Source organism: Manis pentadactyla, chromosome 14 (genome assembly GCF_030020395.1).
Source record: "Manis pentadactyla isolate mManPen7 chromosome 14, mManPen7.hap1, whole genome shotgun sequence".
Taxonomy (NCBI): domain Eukaryota; kingdom Metazoa; phylum Chordata; class Mammalia; order Pholidota; family Manidae; genus Manis; species Manis pentadactyla.
Genome location: NC_080032.1, coordinates 35444120 through 35467859, shown reverse-complemented (window position 1 = coordinate 35467859; position 23740 = coordinate 35444120). Strand labels below are relative to the sequence as shown.

At 39.0% G+C, this 23740-nt stretch overlaps 1 protein-coding gene across 22 annotated transcripts in view; it reads right to left on the bottom strand.

Annotated features, from left to right (window-relative positions):
* CLASP2 (cytoplasmic linker associated protein 2) overlaps positions 1–23740 on the bottom strand; it is a 207596-nt gene that overhangs the window by 145743 nt on the left and 38113 nt on the right. For all 22 annotated transcript variants that reach the window (XM_057491788.1, XM_036892293.2, XM_057491791.1 and 19 more), the window contains exon 7: positions 6652–6722. In XM_057491788.1, coding sequence (XP_057347771.1) covers positions 6652–6722 — 71 coding nt within the window. The remainder of the gene's footprint in view (positions 1–6651; positions 6723–23740) is intronic.

Genomic DNA, 23740 nt, shown 5'->3' with positions numbered 1-23740 from the left:
CATACTGCCATGAAATATAAAAATAGTCACTGAGTTTTTAAATTCTGGAGGGATCAGGTAGAGAGAAAGATAAAGTTTCAATTCTGCTTATAAAGACAGTCATTTACTAAACTGTTGTCAGCTTAAGAGAAAAAGCTTAAAACACTTTATCAACAACATTTGAAACAAAAAGCCACAAAATCATCTTCCTTGGTTTACTTGATCCTATGTAACTAATGCCTGTTCTGCTGAAATCTAGTTTTTTACTAGTTTAGGAGTAATAAAACAGTGACTATAGATGACAAAAGACTTACAAATGACAATGGTTAAAGATCTGATGAGAGCTTACTGTAAGACAGTTGTCATAGGAAAATTTGGATACTTTTGAAACACAAAACATTCAGTAACAAAGTTGAGCATCATTCTCTGTGATAGTGCTTTCCAGGTAATTAAGCAGGTAAATAAGCCAAATTAGCCAAATATTTTCTCTAATGAGAAAAGATTCCTCTGACATGTTCCAGGGGCCCTCTGGAAAATATCAGAGTGAACTAGAGGTAAAAAAGCACTTTTTTGAATTTGATTTTGGGAAGCTGTTAAAAGTTTTAAGGCACTTGCTTAAATAGTTACTCACATTAGACAAAGCTACACTTCACTTTAAGCATTTTTCTTTGAAAGATTTAACAGATACCATCAACTTAAATGACTTTAGGTAAACTTAGGCAGCTGATAACCATAAGGACATGTCTATTCAGTTCAACTTAAATTAGCATTAATGCTTAATATCTTCTATTAGAATTTTCTGGAAGTTTCAGAATGCTCAATTTTTACAAGCGCTTGTCTTTAAATCACTTTTTATTAATACCATCTGGAGGTAGAAAAATATTTTTTATTTACACACTTAGACACAAACATACAGATTGAGACATAATGATACAGTGAGAGAACAGACAGAACTCCTAGCGTGAGCCAGGAGGGGACAAGAGAGCCTGTGGTGGTGCATTGTCTAGGAGTTTTATAGGCAGTTGAGGATATTTGGGAACATGAAAAAAGCTTAGGGGTGTGGACTTTAAGGCAAGTAGTAGGTGTTTAGGATTGCAGGGGAGACAGAGAGAGAGCTTGGTTCGGAGGTAGGAGAAAGCCTGGATATATGGGATCTCTTTCCATTTGCCCGTATGCTCACAGAAGTTGTATAAGTCGTGGAGAATTTTACGATCTAAAGAGCCATTTGGGGGCCATTTAGACTGACTGTCCAAGGGATATTGTGGCCAGATCTCATTAGAGTAGTGAACAGGTTTGAGGTCTGGAGTAAGGTGGAGTGACTTTAGATTATTGAGTAAGCACCCTAGTGGTGAATCTGCGGGAACGGAGGGGCCAGATCTCATGGTGAGAAAGAGACCGTTCAGAAGTCGCTGAGGCGTCCCTGAACGATTGAGAAGGACGCGGAGAAGACCAGGCACAGTTAGGGGGTCGTCACCACTTCTAACTGTGGGGTTGAGGCGAAAATGCCGGGGAGGCTCGGTACCTGGTACCAGGAGTTTTCGAGTCGAGTAGAAACGTAGATAAAGGGAGACTGGGCCTCAGTGGATGAGGATTCTGACCATGGGGAGGCAGAGAAGGGTTGACTATGGGGATCAACCGTGACTCTGAAAGTCGTGGTTGGGGGTGCCCCTGTCCCAGAGGAGCCCTTGGGGGTGCCGGACACTCAACGGTCACTTCCCAGGTTCCAAAGGGACATTTAAGTCGACCATGAAGGGGAGACTCACCAAATCGAAGGCTGGTGTTGGGCCAGAAGACGAGCGACTGGGGAAGTGGACGGTGAGCCCGTGGAGGAGGATTGGGCAGTGAGGGTTCCCAAAGCAGCTCAGGTTCCCGGAGGAAGAGCAAAGTCAATGGTAGAGCCTCATCCAAGTCACAGCACCAATGAAAGGGTATCTAGCCGCGACCCTCCTTACCCAGAATGACTCAGGAGACACAGGCCCATGCAAGAGAATTTATTAACTGAAGGAGAGAGTGGCTGCTGCAGAAGGGGGGGTGGAGAAAGAGAGAGAGAGAGGGAGCAGTGGAGCAGAGAGAGAGAGACAGAGACAGAGAGAGAGCATCAGAGAGACAGACAGAGGCAGAGAGAGATAGCAGAGAGAGAGAGAGAGAGGAAGAGAGAGGGCAGGGGGACAGAGAGAGAGACAAAAAGAGTGGGCAGCAGAGAGACAGAGAGAGACAGAGCAGCAGAGTGAGAGAGACAGAGAGAGAGCAGTGAGACAGAGAGAGAGAGAGCAGCAAGTGAGAGAGACAGAGAGAGAGGCAGAGAGAGAGAGAGAGAGGGCAGCAGCGTGGTGCCTTTTATTGTGGCGGATCCGCTCAGCCTGTTGCTTTGGGGGAGGGTCGGTATGTTTAGAGATAAGCCCAGGCAAGCCCCAGGCAAGCCCAGGCATAATTCTCACTGGCTTATGTGCTTGGGACCATGGGGCAAATGGAGGATAAATCACTATATTCTTACACATACCACCTTTGTAACAAATCTTCTGTTTTTTGTTTTGTCTATATTTAGTAAACTGACTTTTTCATCCTGAAATACTCTAACTCAATATATATATTAAGTGTGATGTTTCATTATTACAGTTTCAGGCAAAGACACACTAAAAAGTTTTACATAGTGTAATAATTTCTAGTCACAGAATACCATATGTAACAAATCTGAACTGAATGCCATGTTTGGGTGAACTCAAAACAATTTGCTTTGCATATATGTACACCAAGTGAGAGAGAAGGTGATATCTTCAATGGCTCTTCAATCTGTTGTGTGCATAAACTATTTCCACAAGTTTTTATGTTGAACCTTTATTTTGCCCTAAAATATATTCCTGTTCTATAACTTCATTTTAAAGTGTATAAGCACACTATAACAACGAGAACAACAAAGGGCTGAAAATTTTGTGGGGAAAAACTGTGCAGATATTACATTACTTCAGGTACAAACTGTTCATTTGCCTTGAAATTGCTACTTATAAAAATTTGTTTTCAAACACCAAAGACCCCGAAGAGCTAAAGCAATCCTGAGAAGGAAGAATAAAGTGGGGGGGATCTCACTCCCCAACTTCAAGCTCTACTACAAAGCCACAGTAATCAAGACAATTTGGTACTGGCACAAGAACAGAGCCACAGACCAATGGAACAGAATAGAGACTCCAAACATTAACCCAAACATATATGGTCAACCAATATTCGATAAAGGGGTCATGGACATACAATGGGGAAATGACAGTCTCTTCAACAGATGGTGCTGGCAAAACTGGACAGCTACATGTAAGAGAATGAAACTGGATCACTGTCTAACCCCATACACAAAAGTAAATTCGAAATGGATCAAAGACCTGAATGTAAGTCACGAAACCATAAAACTCTTAGAAAAAAACACAGGCAAAAATCTCTTAGACATAAACATGAGTGACCTCTTCTTGAATATATCTCCCCAGGCAAGGGAAACAAAAGCAAAAATGAACAAGTTGGACTATATCAAGCTGAAAAGCTTCTGTACAGCAAAGGACACCATCAATAGAACAAAAAGGTATCCTACAGTATGGGAGAATATATTCATAAATGACATATCTGATAAAGGATTGACACCCAAAATATATAAAGAGCTCACACACCTCAACAAACAAAAAGCAAATATTCCAATTAAAAAATGGGCAGAGGAACTGAACAGACAGTTCTCCAAAGAAGAAATTCAGATGGCCAACAGATATATGAAAAGATGCTCCACATCACTTGTCATCAGCGAAATGCAAATTAAAACCACAATGAGATATCATCTCACACCAGTAAGGATGGCTACTATCCAAAAGACAAACAACAACAAATGTTGGCGAGGTTGTGGAGAAAGGGGAACCCTCCTACACTGCTGGTGGGAATGTAAATTAGTTCAACCATTGTAGAAAGCAGTATGGAGGTTCCTCAAAATGCTCAAAATAGAAATACCATTTGACCCAGGAACTCCACTTCTAGGAATTTACCCCAAGAATGCAACACTCCAGTTTGAAAAAGACAGATGCACCCCTATGTTTATCGCTGCACTTTTTACAATAGCCAAGATATGGGAGCAACCTAAATGTCCATCAGTAGATGAATGGATAAAGAAGATGTGGTACATATACACAATGGAATATTACTCAGCTATAAGAGAAAAACAGATCCTACCACTTGCAACAACATGGATGGAGCTAGAGGGTATTATGTTCAGTGAAATAAGCCAGGCGGAGAAAGACAAGTACCAAATGATTTCACTCATATGTGGAGTATAAGAACAAAAGAAAACTGAAGGAACAAAATAGCAGCAGAAGCACAGAACCCAAGAATGGACTAACAGTTACCAAAGGGAAAGGGACTGGGAAGGACGGGTGGGAAGGGAGGGATAAGGGCGGGAAAAAAGAAAGGGGGCATTATGATTAACATGTATAGTGTGTGGGGGGCACGGGGAGGGCTGTGCAAAAAAAGAAAAAATTTGTTTTCAGTGTTCAGTCAGTATTTGTTTACTTGTTTATGATCTAACTCCCTTACTAGAATATATGTTTCTTGAGGCAGAAACTGTCTTCTGAGGGATAATTTCACCTCAGGATAGAAAAGAGAGTCCAGGGTGCAAACATGGAACAGAAATCTATTGCAGTGACCCAGGTAAAAGCTAAAGGAGGCCTGGAGCAGGTCTGGAGATGGAAATAAAAAATAAGCAAATTCGGAATACATTGGGGTTTCAGAGGTAGAAATGACTGGTTAATTAGAATGGGGGATCAGTTTAGGTTTCTAGCCTCAGCTAAGGGTGGTGCCATTGACTGAAATGGGTAAGATGGGAAAGAAGAGATTTGAGGGAAAGACAGAGAAAATAGGATTTCACTTTTGGGCGCATTACGTCTCAGAGGCCTATTAGACATTTGAACAGAAATGTTATCAAGGCCACAGGTTACCAAATCTAGAGCATAAGGGAGATGAATAAGGGCTAGAACTACACATTTAGTCATCAGAAAACAGTTAACATTTAAGCTTTGGGGCTGGATTAGATTATTGAGAGAATAAACAAGAGAGGCCTGAGCCCTGGGCCCTGCCAACATGATAAATGGGCTTTCATCTACTAGTTTCCTCCCTTATTAACAAATCCAATAAAGTATTCTTCAATGACAGCATAATAATTTCATCAAAACATCATGACCAATTTCTACTCACACACACATATATATGTCTACATATATATATTTGACTTTTATGTTCACATTTGACCATACTTCAGACCATAATCTTCAATACAAAAAATCTCTCAAAATTCCCTCCAAGAGAAATAAATGCTGGATACTAACCCCAAACCTTCTGTTTATGGAGAAATAAATAAGAAAAATAAATGGGAGCTAAAAGAAAATGGAACAAAAAAAATCTTTTATTTTGAAGTTAACTGAATACGAACCTCACAAAATACAAGAATGATAACACTTTCAAAATAAACCATATCCAATCAATAAAGATCTTAAATTATATGCATTATATTTTTCTTCTTATGAGTTATAACTACATAATCTGGAATATAATAACGAAAATGTACTGTTGTAAATGGTATGAAAACACTCAAGTCTCAATTCAAGGAATTTTAACTATCCATCTTCCTATTTCTGGTTTCCATGGAAACAGAGAGTAACTACTGGAAAAATAAGGACGCTGCTCTTAAAACACCTTCTCTTCAGAGGAGTGAGAAACTGCTGGCAGTCAGGGTGATGACTGGTAGCACTGAAGTCAATTTATGCTTCTGGAATTAACTTTAGATTAGGGTAGACACAATCTTTTTAACACTAAATTCTCACACCATCTGCCTTCCTGAAACACAACAAGGCTCAGCTGTGGTTTAGTACAGAGAAAAAGAACTAAACTGTACTATTAACTAGTTTTCCTACTATTTCACTGTACCATTCATAATATACCAGATTTTTCTGACAACCTCATTTATATTACTGAACCACACTCTCTTTAATACGGACCTACTTTCCTAGATGGAAAAACCGCCTATACTATCTTTGGAAACAGAATATATTCTTTACATATAAGGCTAATTAATATTTAAAGACTAAAGTCTAGCTACCCAGTAAAACCAAACACAATTTGGCAACCTTACAAAAAGGAGAGCAATCTCAAAATCAAATAAATGCCAGTTACTAAACCTCCCGGAATTAGTTTCATTCTAATTAAGTCAAAGACTATGCTGGTAAAGTCCCTATGCCTGTGTCTCTACTCCAGCAACATCACTGATAGCCTGCACAAAGGCGTAACAGAGAACATCAATCCCACAATTTCTACCAAAAACAACCAAGTAAAATAATGACTCTGGAAATGAAAAACACATTTCATGTATGGAACATAGAAGGCAAGATGATCATCACATCTGAAACCCACAATATACAAAAAAAATTCGGCACAAGAACACTATCATTTTATACAACTGATCCATTATTAAACTGAAAAAGATAGGTAAGGATCAACAGTATGTAAAGGTGTTAGTATATCCTAAATTTCAAGCTGCGAAGTCTAATCTGCTGAATCAGCGATACAATAGTCGATTTGAAAATGTTTTAGTCTTAGTCTCTAAGGCTTTGCTAAATAGTTTTAGAAATGTTTTTGAGAACTGGGATAGCTTATTCTTACCTTTGCTGATGCTCAAAATCATACCGCCCGAATTTTGCACTTCATCAAATTTGGCAAATATCATTTCTAACCTGCAAATAAAGAATAAATTTTGTTTTACATACAGTTTAAAGAATTTCCTTCACCATCTCCCTGAGAATAGAGTTCCAGGGATTCAGTTGGTTCTGTACAACTCTCTTACAATCCACTCACTGAAGGGAGACACCACGCCCACCTCTTCAGTGCAGAGGCAGCCAAATACAGGTAGCACTCGACATGCCTGCAGGCAGAGCTGTGGTAAGTTTCACATAAAGCACTTCTACAAGTTTTATGGCACAATTATTTCTCCAAACCCATGAAAAATACTTTAGTTTCAGCCTTAAAATGAATCCCCTCAGTCACTAAGACATTTTTAAAGAGTGCATAAAAATCATGCTAAGGGAACTTACACAAATAAAAGAACAACAAAGTAAGAATGTCAGAAATTAAAGAAATGCTGATATGACTGATAATCTGATGCTTTCTCTATTCACTTATTTTCACCCAACACCAATTGCATTAGTGCTTCTGATTTTATATTCAGAATAATTGCTTTCTATACTTGTATCACTTTTTTTTTTTTGGTTAAAAATGTGTTTCTTATTACAAAAGCAATGTATACTCACTGTAAAGGAAAATTAGGAAATACAAACGGGAACACAGGAAAAGAGCCACAATCCTATCATCTAGAGAACTTATTTAACTGTATGTTTTCTGATGTCTTCTACTTACAGCATTTTCCTTGGACCAAAAAGGAGCCATGCTGGAGCATTCTATGGTAGTTTGTTTTGCCTTCACATTTTGCAATGTTATAATGTTATGACTTACTCTTACATATGTAACTTAGACATTTCAGGAAGGAAAGAGGGTCACTGTCATGTTGTCTTTGCCCACATTTCTTCTCTGACTTACCCTTATGTTTGTGTCACAATTTCACTTCTAAAACCTTAAAGTCTGACCCATATCCCATTATTTCCTACTTGTAACTGAGGATGCAGATAATTTTTGGCCTAAACATTTTTAGTTGAAATGTTTAGGCATTCATTTAGTTTAGGCATTCATTACAACTGGATCTCTAAATCTTAACCTCATATCCTACCCATTAAATTTGACAAGTAACGGTACTTATATATCTGAAAGCACTTCAGTAGAAAGACACAGGTCACTTCATTCTAAAGAGTGAGCAGATACTAGACAGGCTGCCCAGAAACAAGAGGTAGGTAAGATGAGATGAATGAGGGAACACTGAAAATGGAAGCTGGGGCCTCAGAATAAAGACCAGACAGACCAGAAACAGAAAGGAGATTTAGGAGAGCTCTCTGGGAAAAAGGCAGAGTGAGAAGTTAAGAAGCATGAAATTAACACAGCTACAGAGCAGCAGAATGGGAGTAGGAGACTAAGGACAGAAAGCTCTGACAAAGAGGAAAATTGGTGAGGAACCAAGGTGGGGCAGAAAATATGCAAGGAGTGCTTATAGGGAGCTTTAATAAGAAGAGGGGTCAACTGCACAGTAGGCAAATGAAACAGTAATAGGGAGAGAGAGAAAGAGAGGAGGAAAGGACAGAGGGAGAGAAGGAAGGATAAAAGGAATAAATGAAGGGGAGGGGAAGGGAGGAACCAGGGGAAGGGAGTGGAAGGGAAAGGAGAGGAAGAGAAGAGAGGGGAGGGGAAGAAAAGGGAGGAGAGGGGAAAGGAGGGAAAGAGAAAGGATCGAAATTGAAGATGCCACCCACAGGTCTTCAGGGAGTGGGCTGGGCTAGGAAAGATGGGAGATGCGCACCTCACCCTTTCCTCTTGCTGCCACCCTCTCTTCGATCTTTGTACTTTTCCAGCAACTGTCCTGCTCCCTCTTCTCAATCTCCCTTTCCTTCTAATAACTCTCACTTCACCGACTTTCATGTGAAACAAACATTGACTTTGGTTGCAATTATTGAAGACTTTAGTCCCATTTAAAATTTAATAAGCAATAAGTTCACACCTTCCTATCTTCCTAAAAACTAAACACAGTATTATTTTCTTTCTATGTGGCCCTCACAGGACCAACTTTACCTGGATCAGTCGACCTCAAAGAAATTAAAAGCTCCGTATAGCTATTTAGCAAAACAAGCCTATTTATAACTGAGGATCATTACACAAAAGGAGGAAAGAAACAAGAGCAGAAAGAAGAGACCAGGATCTTTTTTTAAATTTTGGTATCGTTAATGTACAATTACTTGAACTACATTATGGTTACTAGACTCCCCCTATTATCAAGTCCCCCCCACATACCCCATTAGTCACTGTCTATCAGCGTAGTAAGATGCTATAGAATCATTACTTGTCTTCTCTGTACGTACTGCCTTTCCCTTGTCCCCCCTCCCCGCTACATTACGTGTGCTAATCATAATGCCCCCTTTACCCCCTTATCCCTCCCTTCCCACTCATCCTTCCCAGTCCCTTTCCCTTTGGTAACTGTTAGTCCATTCTTGGGTTCTATGAGTCTGCTGCTGTCTTGTTCCTTCAGTTTTTTTCTTTGTTCTTATACTCCACAGATGAGTGAAATCATTTGGTACTTGTCTTTTTCCACCTGGCTTATTTCACTGAGCATAATACCCTCTAGCTCCATCCATGTTGTTGCAAATGGTAGGATTTATTTTCTTCTTATTGCTGAATAATATTCCATTGTGTATATGTACCACATCTTCTTTATCCATTCATCTACTGATGGACACTTAGGTTGCTTCCATTTCTTGGCTATTGTAAATAGTGCTGAGATAAACATAGGGGTGCACATGTCTTTTTCAAACTGGGCTGCTGCATTCTTATGGTATATTCCTAGGAGTGGAATTCCTGGGTCAAATGGTATTTCTATTTTTAGTTTTTTGAGGAACCTCCATACTGCTTTCCACAATGGTTGAACTAGTTTACATTCCCACCAGCAGTGTAGGAGGGTTCCCCTTTCTCCACATCCTTGCCAACATTTGCTATTGTTTGAGAGACCAGGATCTTTAAAGTAATTTGAAAGAAAATAGGACATTCAATGGAAGAAAATTCAGGCTGGACTGTCCAAAAGATTATAAACACAATTCAGGAGGCCAAAGAATAGAGGCCAAAAATGCTCTAGGAAGATTCTTTCACGATAAGATAAAGACTGATAAAGGTTTAGAATATAACTGGAAAAGCTACTCTAACCATAGTCTGTATTTATTTTTAGAATCATTACAATAAATCACAGGTCAACAGGAAAAATTCAATTAGAATCTAAGAACTTATTTATTAATATATCATTGATAAACAATCTTATGAAGGTTTCATATGAGCAACACTGTGGTTAGTACATTCACCCATATTACAAAGTCCCCCCCACAAAACCCCATTGCAGTCACTGTCCATCAATGTAGTTAAGATGCTACAGTCACTACTTGTCTTCTCTGTGCTATACTGCTCTCCCTGTGATCTCCCCTACATTATGCGTGTTAATCATAATGCCCTTTAATCCCCTTCTCCCTCTCTCCCCACCCCCTTCCCTTTGGTGACTGCTAGTCTCTTCTTGAAGTTTGTGAGTCTGCTGCTGTTTTGTTCCTTCAGTTTTGCTTTGTTGTTATACTCCAAATGGGGGAAATCATTTGGTACTTGTCTTTTTCCACCTGGCTTATTTCACTGCAAACTTATTTCACCCTCTAGCTTGATTCATGTTGTTGCAAAAGGTAGGATTTCTCTTTAGAACTTATTTTTATTTAAACAGCTTTATTGAGATAAAAATCACATATCATACAACTCACCTCTTTGAAGTATATAATTCAATGGTTTTTATTACAGTGGCAGAGCTGTGCAACCATCATCACAATTTTAGAACATCTTCGTCACCCCAAAAAACAACCCTGTGCCCATTAGCAGTCACCTCCTTTGCCTCACTATTTTCCCAGTCCTAGGCAATCCCTAATCTAACTTCCTTTCTACAGATCTGCCACATCTGGCCATTTCATATAAATAAAATCATACAAAATGTGGCCTTCCATGACTGATTCTTTCACTAATAATGTTTCCAAGACTCGTCTACGTTGTAGCATGTATCAGCCATTCCTGTTTATGGACAATTCATCTTTCACTGTATGGATATCATTTTGTTTATCTATTTGACATTTGGGATGTGGAGTGTTTCTACTTTCTGGCTATTAAGAATATCCACGTGTACAGGTTTTTGCCTACACGTATTTTCCTATTTCTAGGTTTTATGGCTAGGGATGGAAGTGCTGGGTCATACATTAATTCTATCTTTAACATTTTCAGGAACTGTAAACTGTTGCCCAAAGTTGCTGCATAGTTCTAATTGCCCTACTTCTCATCAATACTTATTACTGTCTTTTTTTACTTTAGCCATTCTAGTAGGTGTGAAGAGGTATCTCATTGTAGTTTTGATCTGTATTTCTCTGACAATGAATTACGTTGAGTATCTTTTTACATGTTTATTGGCCATGTATAACAACCTCTTTGAAAAAAAAGTCTATTAAAATCCTTTGCATGGTTTTAAATTTGGGCCAACTGTCCTTTTACTGTTGAGCTGTAAGAGTTCTTTTTTTTTTTTTTTTTTTAATAATTATTTTTTATTGAAGGGTAGTTGACACACAGTATTACATTACATGAGTTTCAAGTGTACAACACAGTGGTAGAACATTTATATACATAATTCTAGGTTCCAGCTATCACCCTACCAGGCTGTTACAATATCTTGACTATATTCCTTATGCTATACCTTACATCCCGGTTACTAATTTATTTTACCATTGGAAGTCTGTCCTTTTTTTTTTTTTTTTTTTTTTTTTTGTGAGGGCATCTCTCATATTTATTGATCAAATGGTTGTTAACGACAATAAAATTCTGTATAGGGGAGTCAATGCTCAATGCACAATCATTATTCCACCCCAAGCCTAATTTTTGTCAGTCTCCAATCTTCTGAGGCATAACAAACAAGTTTTTACATGTAGAACAAATTCTTACATAATGAATAAGTTACATAGTGAACAGTACAAGGGCAGTCATCACAGAAACTTTCGGTTTTGCTCATGCATTATGAACTATAAACAGTCAGTTCAAATATGAATACTCATTTGGTTTTTATACTTGATTTATATGTGGATACCACATTTCTCTCTTTATTATTATTATTTTTAATAAAATGCTGAAGTGGTAGGTAGATACAAGATAAAGGTAGAAAACATAGTTTAGTGTTGTAAGAGAGCACATGTAGATGATCAGGTGTGTGCCTGTAGACTATGTGTTAATCCAAGCTAGACCAGGGCAATAAAACATCCACGTATGCAGAAGATTTCTCTCAGAACGGGGGGGTGAGGTTCTAAGCCTCACCTCTGTTGATCCCCGATTTCTCACCTGATGGCCCCCCTGCGACTGTGCCTGTCTTAGGTTGTTCCTCCCTTGAGGAATCTTACCCGTCTCTGGCTAACCAGTCATCTTCCGGGGCCATACAGGGAAATGTGAAGTTGGTAAGTGAGAAAGAAGCCTTATTGTTTGAAAAAGTTAGCTTTTTACTTCTTTGCATATTTATGCCCTGTGGCTTCTATGCCCAGCATTTGTCTTGAGGTATCTTTACCACTTGGAAGAATTATGATACTCGGTAAATTTGATATGAGGCACGAATTCTATTTAAGGGTTGCAATTAGGAAGGAAGAAGAAAAGCTATAGAAGTAGCAGGCGGAAGAAAACATGGGAAGATTGATTATTTCTTTGATATATCTTCTTGTAGAGTAACTTCAGCATGTATAGGTTTTAAGCTACTACTTAAATTGCACACACACATTAACATAATAGGAGTATAGTTACATAACCAAAGCATATCTGTAATTACCAGCCATCTGCAGTGAAACCAAGAAAACCAGTTAGGCACCTTAGGCATTTGTGAAAACTTATCTATGATATGGTGGATATTGTCCAAATGAACTTGAACAGTCTGAGAGAAATCAGACAAATTAAAACAACCCATTCCTGGGGACTGTTCACATGCCATATGTTCTTTTAACAATAAATAGTTTGTAGTTGTAAGACTTTGGAGCGCTACAACTTGCACTTCTCCAAATTCTTGGTTGAGTTCCAACAGTATAGATCCAGTCCAATTTTGTTGTTTTACTGTATGTACAGGCCAGCTTAGATATCTCCTTCCTCATTCCCATGGCAAGTCCAGGAACTGGTGGGATGAGTGCATCTACAGCTGTAGCAGTGCGTGGATCTTTGTTGGGGTTTTTTGATGATCATCTTCTGGCATGAGTCTTCCAGAGAGTGCAGATGTTGGAAGTTCTTTTTCATATCGTATCTTAGTTCATTTTCGGGGTAGCCCAATTAGGCTTTGATCCTCTGTATAAACACAAACAGACCCTTTGCCTACACTTTTATATGCCCTTTATACCCTTGTGTAGAACTCGTTGGAGGTTACCACACAGGAACTGCCCTTTTTTTTTTTTTTCTATCACTAATCTACACTTACATGACGAATATTATGTTTACTAGGCTCTCCCCTATACCAGGTCTCCCCTATAAACCCCTTTACAGTCACTGTCCATCAGCATAGCAAAATGTTGTAGAATCACTACTTGCCTTCTCTGTGTTGTACAGCCCTCCCTTTTCTCCTACCCCCACATGCATGTTAATCTTAATACCCTCCTGCTTCTCCCCCCCTTATCCCTCCCTACCCACCCATCCTCCCCAGTCCCTTTCCCTTTGGTACCTGTTAGTCCATTCTTGAGTTCTGTGATTCTGCTGCTGTTTTGTTCCTTCAGTTTTTCCTTTGTTCTTATATTCCACAGATAAGTGAAATCATTTGGTATTTCTCTTTCTCCGCTTGGCTTGTTTCACTGAGCATAATACCCTCCAGCTCCATCCATGTTGCTGCAAATGATTGGATTTGCCCTTTTCTTATAGCTGAGTAGTATTCCATTGTGTATATGTACCACATCTTCTTTATCCATTCATCTATTGATGGACATTTAGGTTGCTTCCAATTCTTGGCTATTGTAAATAGTGCTGCAATAAACATAGGGGTGCATCTGTCTTTCTCAAACTTGATTGCTGCATTCTTAGGGTAAATTCCTAGGAGTGGAATTCCTGGGTCAAATGGTAAGTCTGTTTTGAGCATTTTGATGTACCTCCATACTGCTTTCCACAATGGTTGAACTAACTTACATTCCCACCAGCAGTGTAGGAGGGTTCCCCTTTCTCCACAGCCTCGCCAACATTTGTTGTTGTTTGTCTTTTGGATGGCAGCCATCCTTACTGGTGTGAGGTGATACCTCATTGTAGTTTTAATTTGCATTTCTCTGATAATTAGCGATGTGGAGCATCTTTTCATGTGTCTGTTGGCCATCTGTATTTCTTTTTTGGAGAACTGTCTGTTCAGTTCCTCTGCCCATTTTTTAATTGGATTATTTGTTTTTTGTTTGTTGAGGCGTGAGAGCTCCTTATATATTCTGGACGTCAAGCCTTTATCGGATGTGTCATTTTCAAATATATTCTCCCATACTGTAGGGATCCTTCTTGTTCTATTGATGGTGTCTTTTGCTGTACAGAAGCTTTTCAGCTTAATATAGTCCCACTTACTCATTTTTGCTGTTGTTTTCCTTGCCCGGGGAGATATGTTCAAGAAGAGGTCACTCATGTTTATGTCTAAGAGGTTTTCGCCTATGTTTTCTTCCAAGAGTTTAATGGTTTCATGGCTTACATTCAGGTCTTTGATCCATTTTGAGTTTACTTTTGTATATGGGGTTAGACAATGGTCCAGTTTCATTCTCCTACATGTAGCTGTCCAGTTTTGCCAGCACCACCTGTTGAAGAGACTGTCATTTCGCCATTGTATGTCCATGGCTCCTTTATCAAATATTAATTGACCATATATGTCTGGGTTAATGTCTGGATTCTCTAGTCTGTTCCATTGGTCTGTGGCTCTGCTCTTGTGCCAGTACCAAATTGTCTTGATTACTATGGCTTTATAGTAGAGCTTGAAGTTGGGGAGTGAGATCCCCCCTACTTTATTCTTCTTTCTCAGGATTGCTTTGGCTATTCGGGGTCTTTGGTGTTTCCATATGAATTTTTGAATTATTTGTTCCAGTTCATTGAAGAATGTTGCTGGTAGTTTCATAGGGATTGCATCAAATCTGTATATTGCTTTGGGCAGGATGGCCATTTTGACGATATTAATTCTTCCTAGCCACGAGCATGGGATGAGTTTCCATCTGTTAGTGTCCCCTTTAATTTCTCTTAAGAGTGACTTGTAGTTTTCAGAGTATAAGTCTTTCACTTCTTTGGTTAGGTTTATTCCTAGGTATTTTATTTTTTTTGATGCAATTGTGAATGGAGTTGTTTTCCAGATTTCTCTCTCTGTTGGTTCATTGTTAGTATATAGGAAAGCCACAGATTTCTGTGTGTTGATTTTGTATCCTGCAACTTTGCTGTATTCCGATATCAGTTCTAGTAGTTTTGGGGTGGAGTCTTTAGGGTTTTTTATGTACAGTATCATGTCATCTGCAAATAGTGACAGTTTAACTTCTTCTTTACCAATCTAGATTCCTTGTATTTCTTTATTTTATCTGATTGCCGTGGCTAGGACCTCCAGTACTATGTTAAATAACAGTGGAGAGAGTGGGCATCCCTGTCTAGTTCCCGATCTCAGAGGAAATGCTTTCAGCTTCTCGCTGTTCAATATAATGTTGGCTGTGGGTTTATCATAGATGGCCTTTATTATGTTGAGGTACTTGCCCTCTATTCCCATTTTGCTGAGAGTTTTTCACATGAATGGATGTTGAACTTTGTCAAATGCTTTTTCAGCATCTATGGAGATGATCATGTGGTTTTTGTCTTTCTTTTTGTTGATGTGGTGGATGATGTTGATGGACTTTAGAATGTTGTACCATCCTTGCATCCCTGGGATGAATCCCACTTGGTCATGGTGTATGATCCTTTTGATGTATTTTTGAATTCGGTTTGCTAATATTTTGTTGAGTATTTTTGCATCTACGTTCATCAGGGATATTGGTCTGTAGTTTTCTTTTTTCGTGGGGTCTTTGCCTGGTTTTGGTATTAGGGTGATGTTAGCTTCATAGAATGAGTTTGGGAGTATCCCCTCCTCCTCTATTTTTTGGAAAACTTTAAGGAGAATGGGTATTATGTCTTCCCTGTATGTCTGATAAAATTCCGAGGTAAATCCATCTGGCCCGGGGGTTTTGTTCTTTGGTAGTTTTTTGATTACCTCTTCAATTTCGTTGCTGGTAATTGGTCTGTTTAGATTTTCTGTTTCTTCCTGGGTCAATCTTGGAAGGTTATATTTTTCTAGGAAGTTGTCCATTTCTCCTAGGTTTCCCAGCTTGTTAGCATATAGGTTTTCATAGTATTCTCCAATAATTCTTTGCATTTCCGTGGGGTCCGTCGTGATTTTTCCTTTCTCGTTTCTGATACTGTTGATTTGTGTTGACTCTCTTTTCTTCTTAATAAGTCTGGCTAGAGGCTTATCTATTTTGTTTATTTTCTCGAAGAACCAGCTCTTGGTTTCATTGATTTTTGCTATTGTTTTATTCTTCTCAATTTTATTTATTTCTTCTCTGATCTTTATTATGTCCCTCCTTCTGCTGACCTTAGGCCTCATCTGTTCTTCTTTTTCCAATTTCGATAATTGTGACATTAGACCATTCATTTGGGATTGCTCTTCCTTTTTTAAATATGCTTGGATTGCTATATACTTTCCTCTTAAGACTGCTTTTGCTGTGTCCCACAGAAGTTGGGGCTTAGTGTTGTTGTTGTCATTTATTTCCATATATTGCTGGATCTCCATTTTGATTTGGTCATTGATCCATTGATTATTTAGGAGCGTGTTGTTAAGCCTCCATGTGTTTGTGAGCCTCTTTGCTTTCTTTGTACAGTTTATTTCTAGTTTTATGCCTTTGTGGTCTGAAAAGTTGGTTGGTAGGATTTCAATCTTTTGGAATTTTCTGAGGCTCTTTTTGTGGCCTAGTATGTGGTCTATTCTGGAGAATGTTCCATGTGCACTTGAGAAGAATGTATATCCCGCTGCTTTTGGATGTAGAGTTCTATAGATGTCTATTAGGTCCATCTGCTCTACTGTGTTGTTCAGTGCTTCCGTGTCCTTACTTATTTTCTGCCCAGTGGATCTATCCTTTGGGGTGAGTGGTGTGTTGAAGTCTCCTAGAATGAATGCATTGCAGTCTATATCCCCCTTTAGTTCTGTTAGTATTTGTTTCACATATGCTGGTGCTCCTGTGTTGGGTGCATATATATTTAGAATGGTTATATCCTCTTGTTTGACTGAGCCCTTTATCATTATGTAGTGTCCTTCTTTATCTCTTGTTACGTTCTTTGATTTGAAGTCTATTTTGTCTGATATTAGTACTGCAACCCCTGCTTTCTTCTCACTGTTGTTTGCTTGAAATATGTTTTTCCATCCCTTGACTTTTAGTCTGTACATGTCTTTGGGTTTGAGGTGAGTTTCTTGTAAGCAGCATATAGATGGGTCTTGCTTTTTTATCCATTCTGTTACTCTGTGTCTTTTGATTGGTGCATTCAACCCATTAACATTTAGGGTGACTATTGAAAGATATGTACTTATTGCCATTGCAGGCTTTAAATTCGTGGTTACCAAAGGTTCAAGGTTAGCCTCTTTAGTATCTTACTGCCTAACTTAGCTCGCTTATTGAGCTGTTATATACACTGTCTGGAGATTCTTTTCTTCTCTCCCTTCTTGTTCCTCCTCCTCGATTCTTCATATGTTGGGTGTTTTGTGCTGTGCTCTTTCTAGGAGTGCTCCCATCTAGAGCAGTCCCTGTAAGATGTTCTGTAGAGGTGGTTTGTGGAAAGCAAATTCCCTCAGCTTTTGTTTGTCTGGGAATTGTTTAATCCCACTGTCATATTTGAATGATAGTCGTGCTGGATACAGTATCCTTGGTTCAAGGCCCTTCTGTTTCATTGTATTAAATATATCATGCCATTCTCTTCTGGCCTGTAGGGTTTCTGTTGAGAAATCTGACGTTAGCCTGATGGGTTTCCCTTTATAGGTGACCTTTTTCTCTCTAGCTGCCTTTAACACTCTTTCCTTGTCCTTGATCTTTGCCATTTTAATTATTATGTGTCTTGGTGTTGCCCTTCTTGGATCCTTTCTGTTGGGGGTTCTGTGTATTTCCGTGGTCTGTTCGATTACTTCCTCCCCCAGTGTGGGGAAGTTTTCAGCAATTATTTCTTCTAAGATACTTTCCATCTCTTTGCCTCTCTCTTCTTCTTCTGGGACCCCTATAATACGGATATTGCTCCTTTTAGATTGGTCACACAGTTCTCTTAATATTGTTTCATTCCTGGAGATCCTTTTGTCTCTCTCTATGTCAGCTTCTATGCGTTCCTGTTCTCTGATTTCAATTCCATCAATGGCCTCTTGCATTCTATCCATTCTGCTTATAAACCCTTCCAGACTTTGTTTCATTTCTGCGATCTCCTTTCTGGCATCTGTGATCTCTTTCCGGACTTCATCCCATTTTTCTTGCGTATTTCTCTGCATCTCTGTCAGCATGTTTATGATTCTTATTTTGAATTCTTTGTCAGGAAGACTGGTTAGGTCTGTCTCCTTCTCTGGTGTTGTCTCTGTGATCTTTGTCTGCCTGTAGCTTTGCCTTTTCATGGTGATAGGAATAGTCTGCAGAACTGGGACGAGTGACGGCTGGAAGGTCTTCCTTTCTTGTTGGTTTGTGGCCCTCCTCTCCTGGGAGAACAGCGGCCTCTAGTGGCTTGTGCTGCGCAGCTGCGCGCAGACAGGGTTTCTGCTTCCTGCCCGGCTGCTATGGAGTTAATCTCCGCTGTTGCTGTGGGCGTGGCCTGGCTCGGGCAGCTACTCCAAAATGGTGGAGTCGCGTTGGAGCAGGAGCTGCTGGGAGGCTATTTATCTCCGTAAGGGGCCTCCCTGCTCCCTGCAGCCCAGGGGTTAGGGTGCCCAGAGATCCCGGATTCCCTACCTCTGGATTAAGTGACCCGCCCTGCCCCTTTAAGACTTCCAAAAAGCACCCGCCAAAACAAAACAACGACCACAAAAAAAAACAAGAAAAAAAATTTTTTTAATTAAAAAAAAAAAAAATTTTTTAATTAAAAAAAAAAAAAGGTGGTCGTTCGTTTTTCTTTATTCTCCGGTGCCAGCCTCAGGCCTCTGCTCACCGGTCTTTCTGCCCTGTTTCCCTAATATTGGGGTCCCTGTCCCTTTAAGACTTCCAAACAGCGCTCGCCAAAACAAAGCAGCAAAAAAGCAAAAAAAAAAAAAAAAATGGTCGCGCGCTTTTCTTATGTCCTCTGTCGCCCAGCCTCCAGTGCCTGCTCACTGTTCTTGCTGCCCTGTTTTCCCAGTATCGAGGGCCCTGCACTCTGGCCCGGATGGCTGGGGCTGGGTGTTCGGCAGCCCTGGACTCCGTCTCCCTCCCGCTCTGCCTGCTCTTCTCCCGCTGGGAGCTGGGGGGAGGGGTGCTCGGCTCCCGCGGGGCCGGGGCTTGTATCTTACCCCCTTCGCGAGGCGCTGGGTTCTCTCAGGTGTGGATGTGTTCTGGATATTGTCCTGTGTCCTCTGGTCTTTATTCTAGGAAGGGTTGTCTTTGTTATATTTTCATAGATATATGTTGTTTTGGGAGGAGATTTCCGCTGCTCTACTCACGCCGCCATCTTCCGCCCCACCCCCCGAGAGTTCTTTATATATACTCAGGACCTGAGTCTTTCATGAAATAAATAATTTGCAAAAATTTTTCTCATTTTGTGGGTTTTGTTTTCAGTTTCTTGATGGTGTCCCTTGAAGTGTAAGTTTTTAATTTTGGTGAAGAACAACTTATTTTTTCTTTGGTTGCTTATGTTTTGGTATCACATATAAGAAACCATTGCCTCACATTTTCTAAAAGTGTTAACATTTTAGCTCTTACATTTAGTTTTATGATACATTTTTTAGTTAATTTGCAGTGTGGTATGAAAAAGAACTCCAACTGTATTCTATTGCATGTGGAAATCCTTTTGCAGCACAATTTGTTGAGAAGATTATTCTTCCCCATTTGTGTTGGAACTTTTGATGAAAATCAATGGCATAAATGGAAGGACTTATTTCTGAACTCGGTTCTTTTCCATCAATCTGTACATCTAGCGTAATGCCAGTACCACAATGTCAGAGCTTATCTTTTTTTTTTCTTTTTTGGTATCATTAATCAACAATTACATGAGCAATATTATGTTTACTAGACTCTCCCCATCATCAAGTCCCTCTCACATAACCCATTACAGTCACTGTCCATCAGTGTAGTAAGATGCTGTAGAATCACTACTTGTCTTCTCTGTGTTGTACAGCCCTCCCCATGCCCCCCTGCTACATTATGTGTGCTAATCATAATGCCCCTTTTTTTCCTCTTATCCCTCCCTTCCCACCCATCCTCCCCAGTCCCTTTCCCTTTGGTAACTGTTAGTCCATTCTTCAGTTCTGTGAGTCTGCTGCTGTTTTGTTCCTTCAGTATTTTTCTTCGTTCTTATACTCCACAGATGAGCGAAATCATTTGATACTTGTCTTTTTCCACCTGGCTTATTTCACTGAGCATTATACCTTCTAGCTCCATTCATGTTGTTGCAAATGGTAGGATTTGTTTTCTTCTTATGGCTGAATCAGAGCTTATCTTTTTAAGAATAGCTGACAAAATTTTAAAACAATTATTTTTAAACTATATGATTCAACAGCTTTATGAATTATACTATGTTGTTTTAACAAGGAAAAATGTTTCTAATATAAATATAAGGGTGGGCAAAAACAGAACTTTAACCTTAGAAGGCTGCATAAAACAGGAAATTTGAAAACCATCTGAGAAGCAAAATATCCCTTCTGAAAACTAAAGTTAGAATATGAGTACTCTGATAAAACAATATTGTCTTCAAATACGTGCAGTATTCAGTATAAAGATAACTACCCTTGAGAATAAATACCGGTGTACAGAGGCAAACAGTAGAACAATCATCTGAATTTTGTTCTAATTCATTCACATTTTACCTTATAAAAATTATTAGTCTTTAACATAAATGGGCCCAGTATTTCAAGATTCAGAATACACGAGGTCGTATGCTGAAAGGGTAAAAAACACTGCACACTTGAAAAAAGCCAAGCTAACCACACACCCTATACCTGTCAGAGTCCTTCCCACTCTATTTCTTGCTACAGAAGCATAATAAAGAAGGACCCAAGCACAGCTCAGAGGAAAGAACTTTGGATGGGGACTTAGGAACCTTTCAGATTCTCACCAACCAGCCATCACTGCTCTGGATGTCCAAGTTCTCAACTGCCAAGTGGTAGCCACTTAGAGGAGGGAGAAACTATTAATGAGTCATTGGCTTATTTCAGTAAGGACATTTAAGTATAAGCTATCCACATATGATTAACCCCCGATAAGGTTGATTCTGATGGGGGAAATAAAATAAGGCATTTCCTCTAACAAATAAAATTACTTATTCCTATTATGTTAATGTGTGTGCGCAATTTCATTAGTAGTTTAAAACCTATACATGCTTAAGTTACTCTACAAGAAGATATGTCAAAGAAATAACCAATCTTCCCACGTTTTCTTCCGTCTGCTACTTCTATAGCTTTTATTCTTCCTTCCTAATTACAACCCTTAAGTAGAAATCGTACCTCATATTGAATTTACCGAGTATCATAATTCTTCCAAGTGGTAAAGATACCTCAAGACAAATGCTGGGCATAAAACCCATAGGGCATAAATCTGCAAAGAAGTAAAAAGCTAACCTTTTCAAACAATATGGCTTCTCTCTCACTTACCAACTTTACATTTCCCTGTATGGCCCCGGAAGATGACTGGTTAGCCAGAGACGGGTAAGATTCCTCAACGGAAGAACAACCTAAGACAGGCACAGTCGCAGGGGGGCCATCAGGTGAGAAATTGGGGATCAGCAGAGGTGATGCTTAGAACCTCACCCCCCCTGTTTTGAGAGAAATCTTCTGCATCCATGGATGTTTTGTTGCCCTTGTCTAGCTTGGATTAATACTTAGCCTATAGGCACACACCTGATCATCTACATTTGCTTTCTTACAGCACTAAACTATGTTTTCTACCTATATCTTGCATCCACCTACCACTTCAGCATTTTATTAAATAATAATAATAATAATAATAATAATGAGAAATGTGGGATTCACATATAAATCAAGTATAAAAATCAAACGAATATTCATATCTGACCTGATTGTTTGTAGTTCATAATGCGTGATCAAAACTGAAAGTTTCTGTGATGACTGCCCTTGTACTGTTCACCATGTAAGAACTTATTCACTATGTAAGAATTTGTTCACCATGTAAGAACTTGTTTGTTGTGCTTCAGAAGATGGGAGACTGATGAGAATTAGGCTTGGGGTGGATTAATGATTGTGCATTGAGTCCCCTGTACAGAATTTTATTATTGTTAACTGTTAACAACCATTTGATCAATAAATATGAGAGATGCCCTCACAAAAAAAAAAAAAAAAATGTAAACAATGACATTTGTCAGGTGAATTTTGGACACCAAAATAATCTGTTCCTTTTTTGACAAAGGTAGATTTTCCAAGCTGAATAAAACATAACTGTTTAAAAAATTTTTTTTAAATTACTTATAAAACATAACTTAATTCCAAGTGGTAAAGATACCTCAAGACAAATGCTGGGCATAGAAGCCACAGGGCATAAATATGTAAAGAAGTAAAAAGCTAACCTTTTCAAACAATAAGGCTCCCCTCTCACTTACCAACTTCACATTTCCCTGTATGGCCCCGGAAGATGACTGGTTAGCCAGAGACGGGTAAGATTCCTCAAGGGAGGAACAACCTAAGACAGGCACAGTCGCAGGGGGGCCATCAGGTGAGAAATTGGGGATCAACAGAGGTGAGGCTTAGAACCTCACCCCCCCTGTTCTGAGAGAAATCTTCTGCATACGTGGATGTTTTATTGCCCTGGTCTAGCTTGGATTAACACATAGTCTACAGGCACACACCTGATCATCTACATTTGCTCTCTTACAACACTAAACTATGTTTTCTACCTTTATCTTGTATCTACCTACCACTTCAGCATTTTATTAAAAATAATAATAATAAAGAGAGAAATGTGGTATCCACATATAAATCAAGTATAAAAACCAAATGAGTAGTCATATTTGAACTGACTGTTTAGAGTTCATAATGCATGAGCAAAACTGAAAGTTTCTGTGATGACTGCCCTTGTACTGTTCACTATGTAACTTATTCATCATGTAAGAATTTGTTCTACATGTAAGAACTTGTTTGTTATGCCTCAGAAGATTGGAGACTGACGAAAATTAGGCTTGGGGTGGATTAATGATTGTGCATTGAGCACTGACTCCCCTATACAGAATTTTATTGTCGTTAACAACCATTTGATCAATAAATATGAGAGATGCCCTCACAAAAAAAAAAAAAAAAGGACAGACTTCCAATGGTAAAATAAATAAGTAACCAGGATGTAATGTATAGCATAAGGAATATAGTCAAGATATTGTAACAGCTTGGTAGGGTGACAGCTGGAACCTAGAATTATGTATATAAATGTTCTACCACTGTGTTGTACACTTGAAACTAATGTAATGTAATACTGTGCGTCAACTACCCTTCAATAAAAAATAATTATTTAAAAAAAAAAACAAAAACATAACTTAAAAAGAAATAAGAATTAGAGGCCAATCTTACGTTGGGCATGAAGGCAAAAATCCTAAACATACATGTAGATGCTTAATTTATAACAAAAGGCAAACTGAACAAAGATTTTTCAGTAAGTGGTACTGGGTCAAGTGGATATCCATATGGAAAAAATATATATATCTGAATCCCTACCTCACACCATTTACAAAATAAATCCCATGTTGGTGAGAAATCTAAATGTGAATAAACTTCAAGCCAATTACACAGAAACTGTCTTCATGACATTAGGGCAAGCAAAGATTTCTTAAACTGGATACAGAAATGTCTAATCATAAAGGAAATGACAGGAACTACATTAAAATTAAGAACTTATGTGCATTA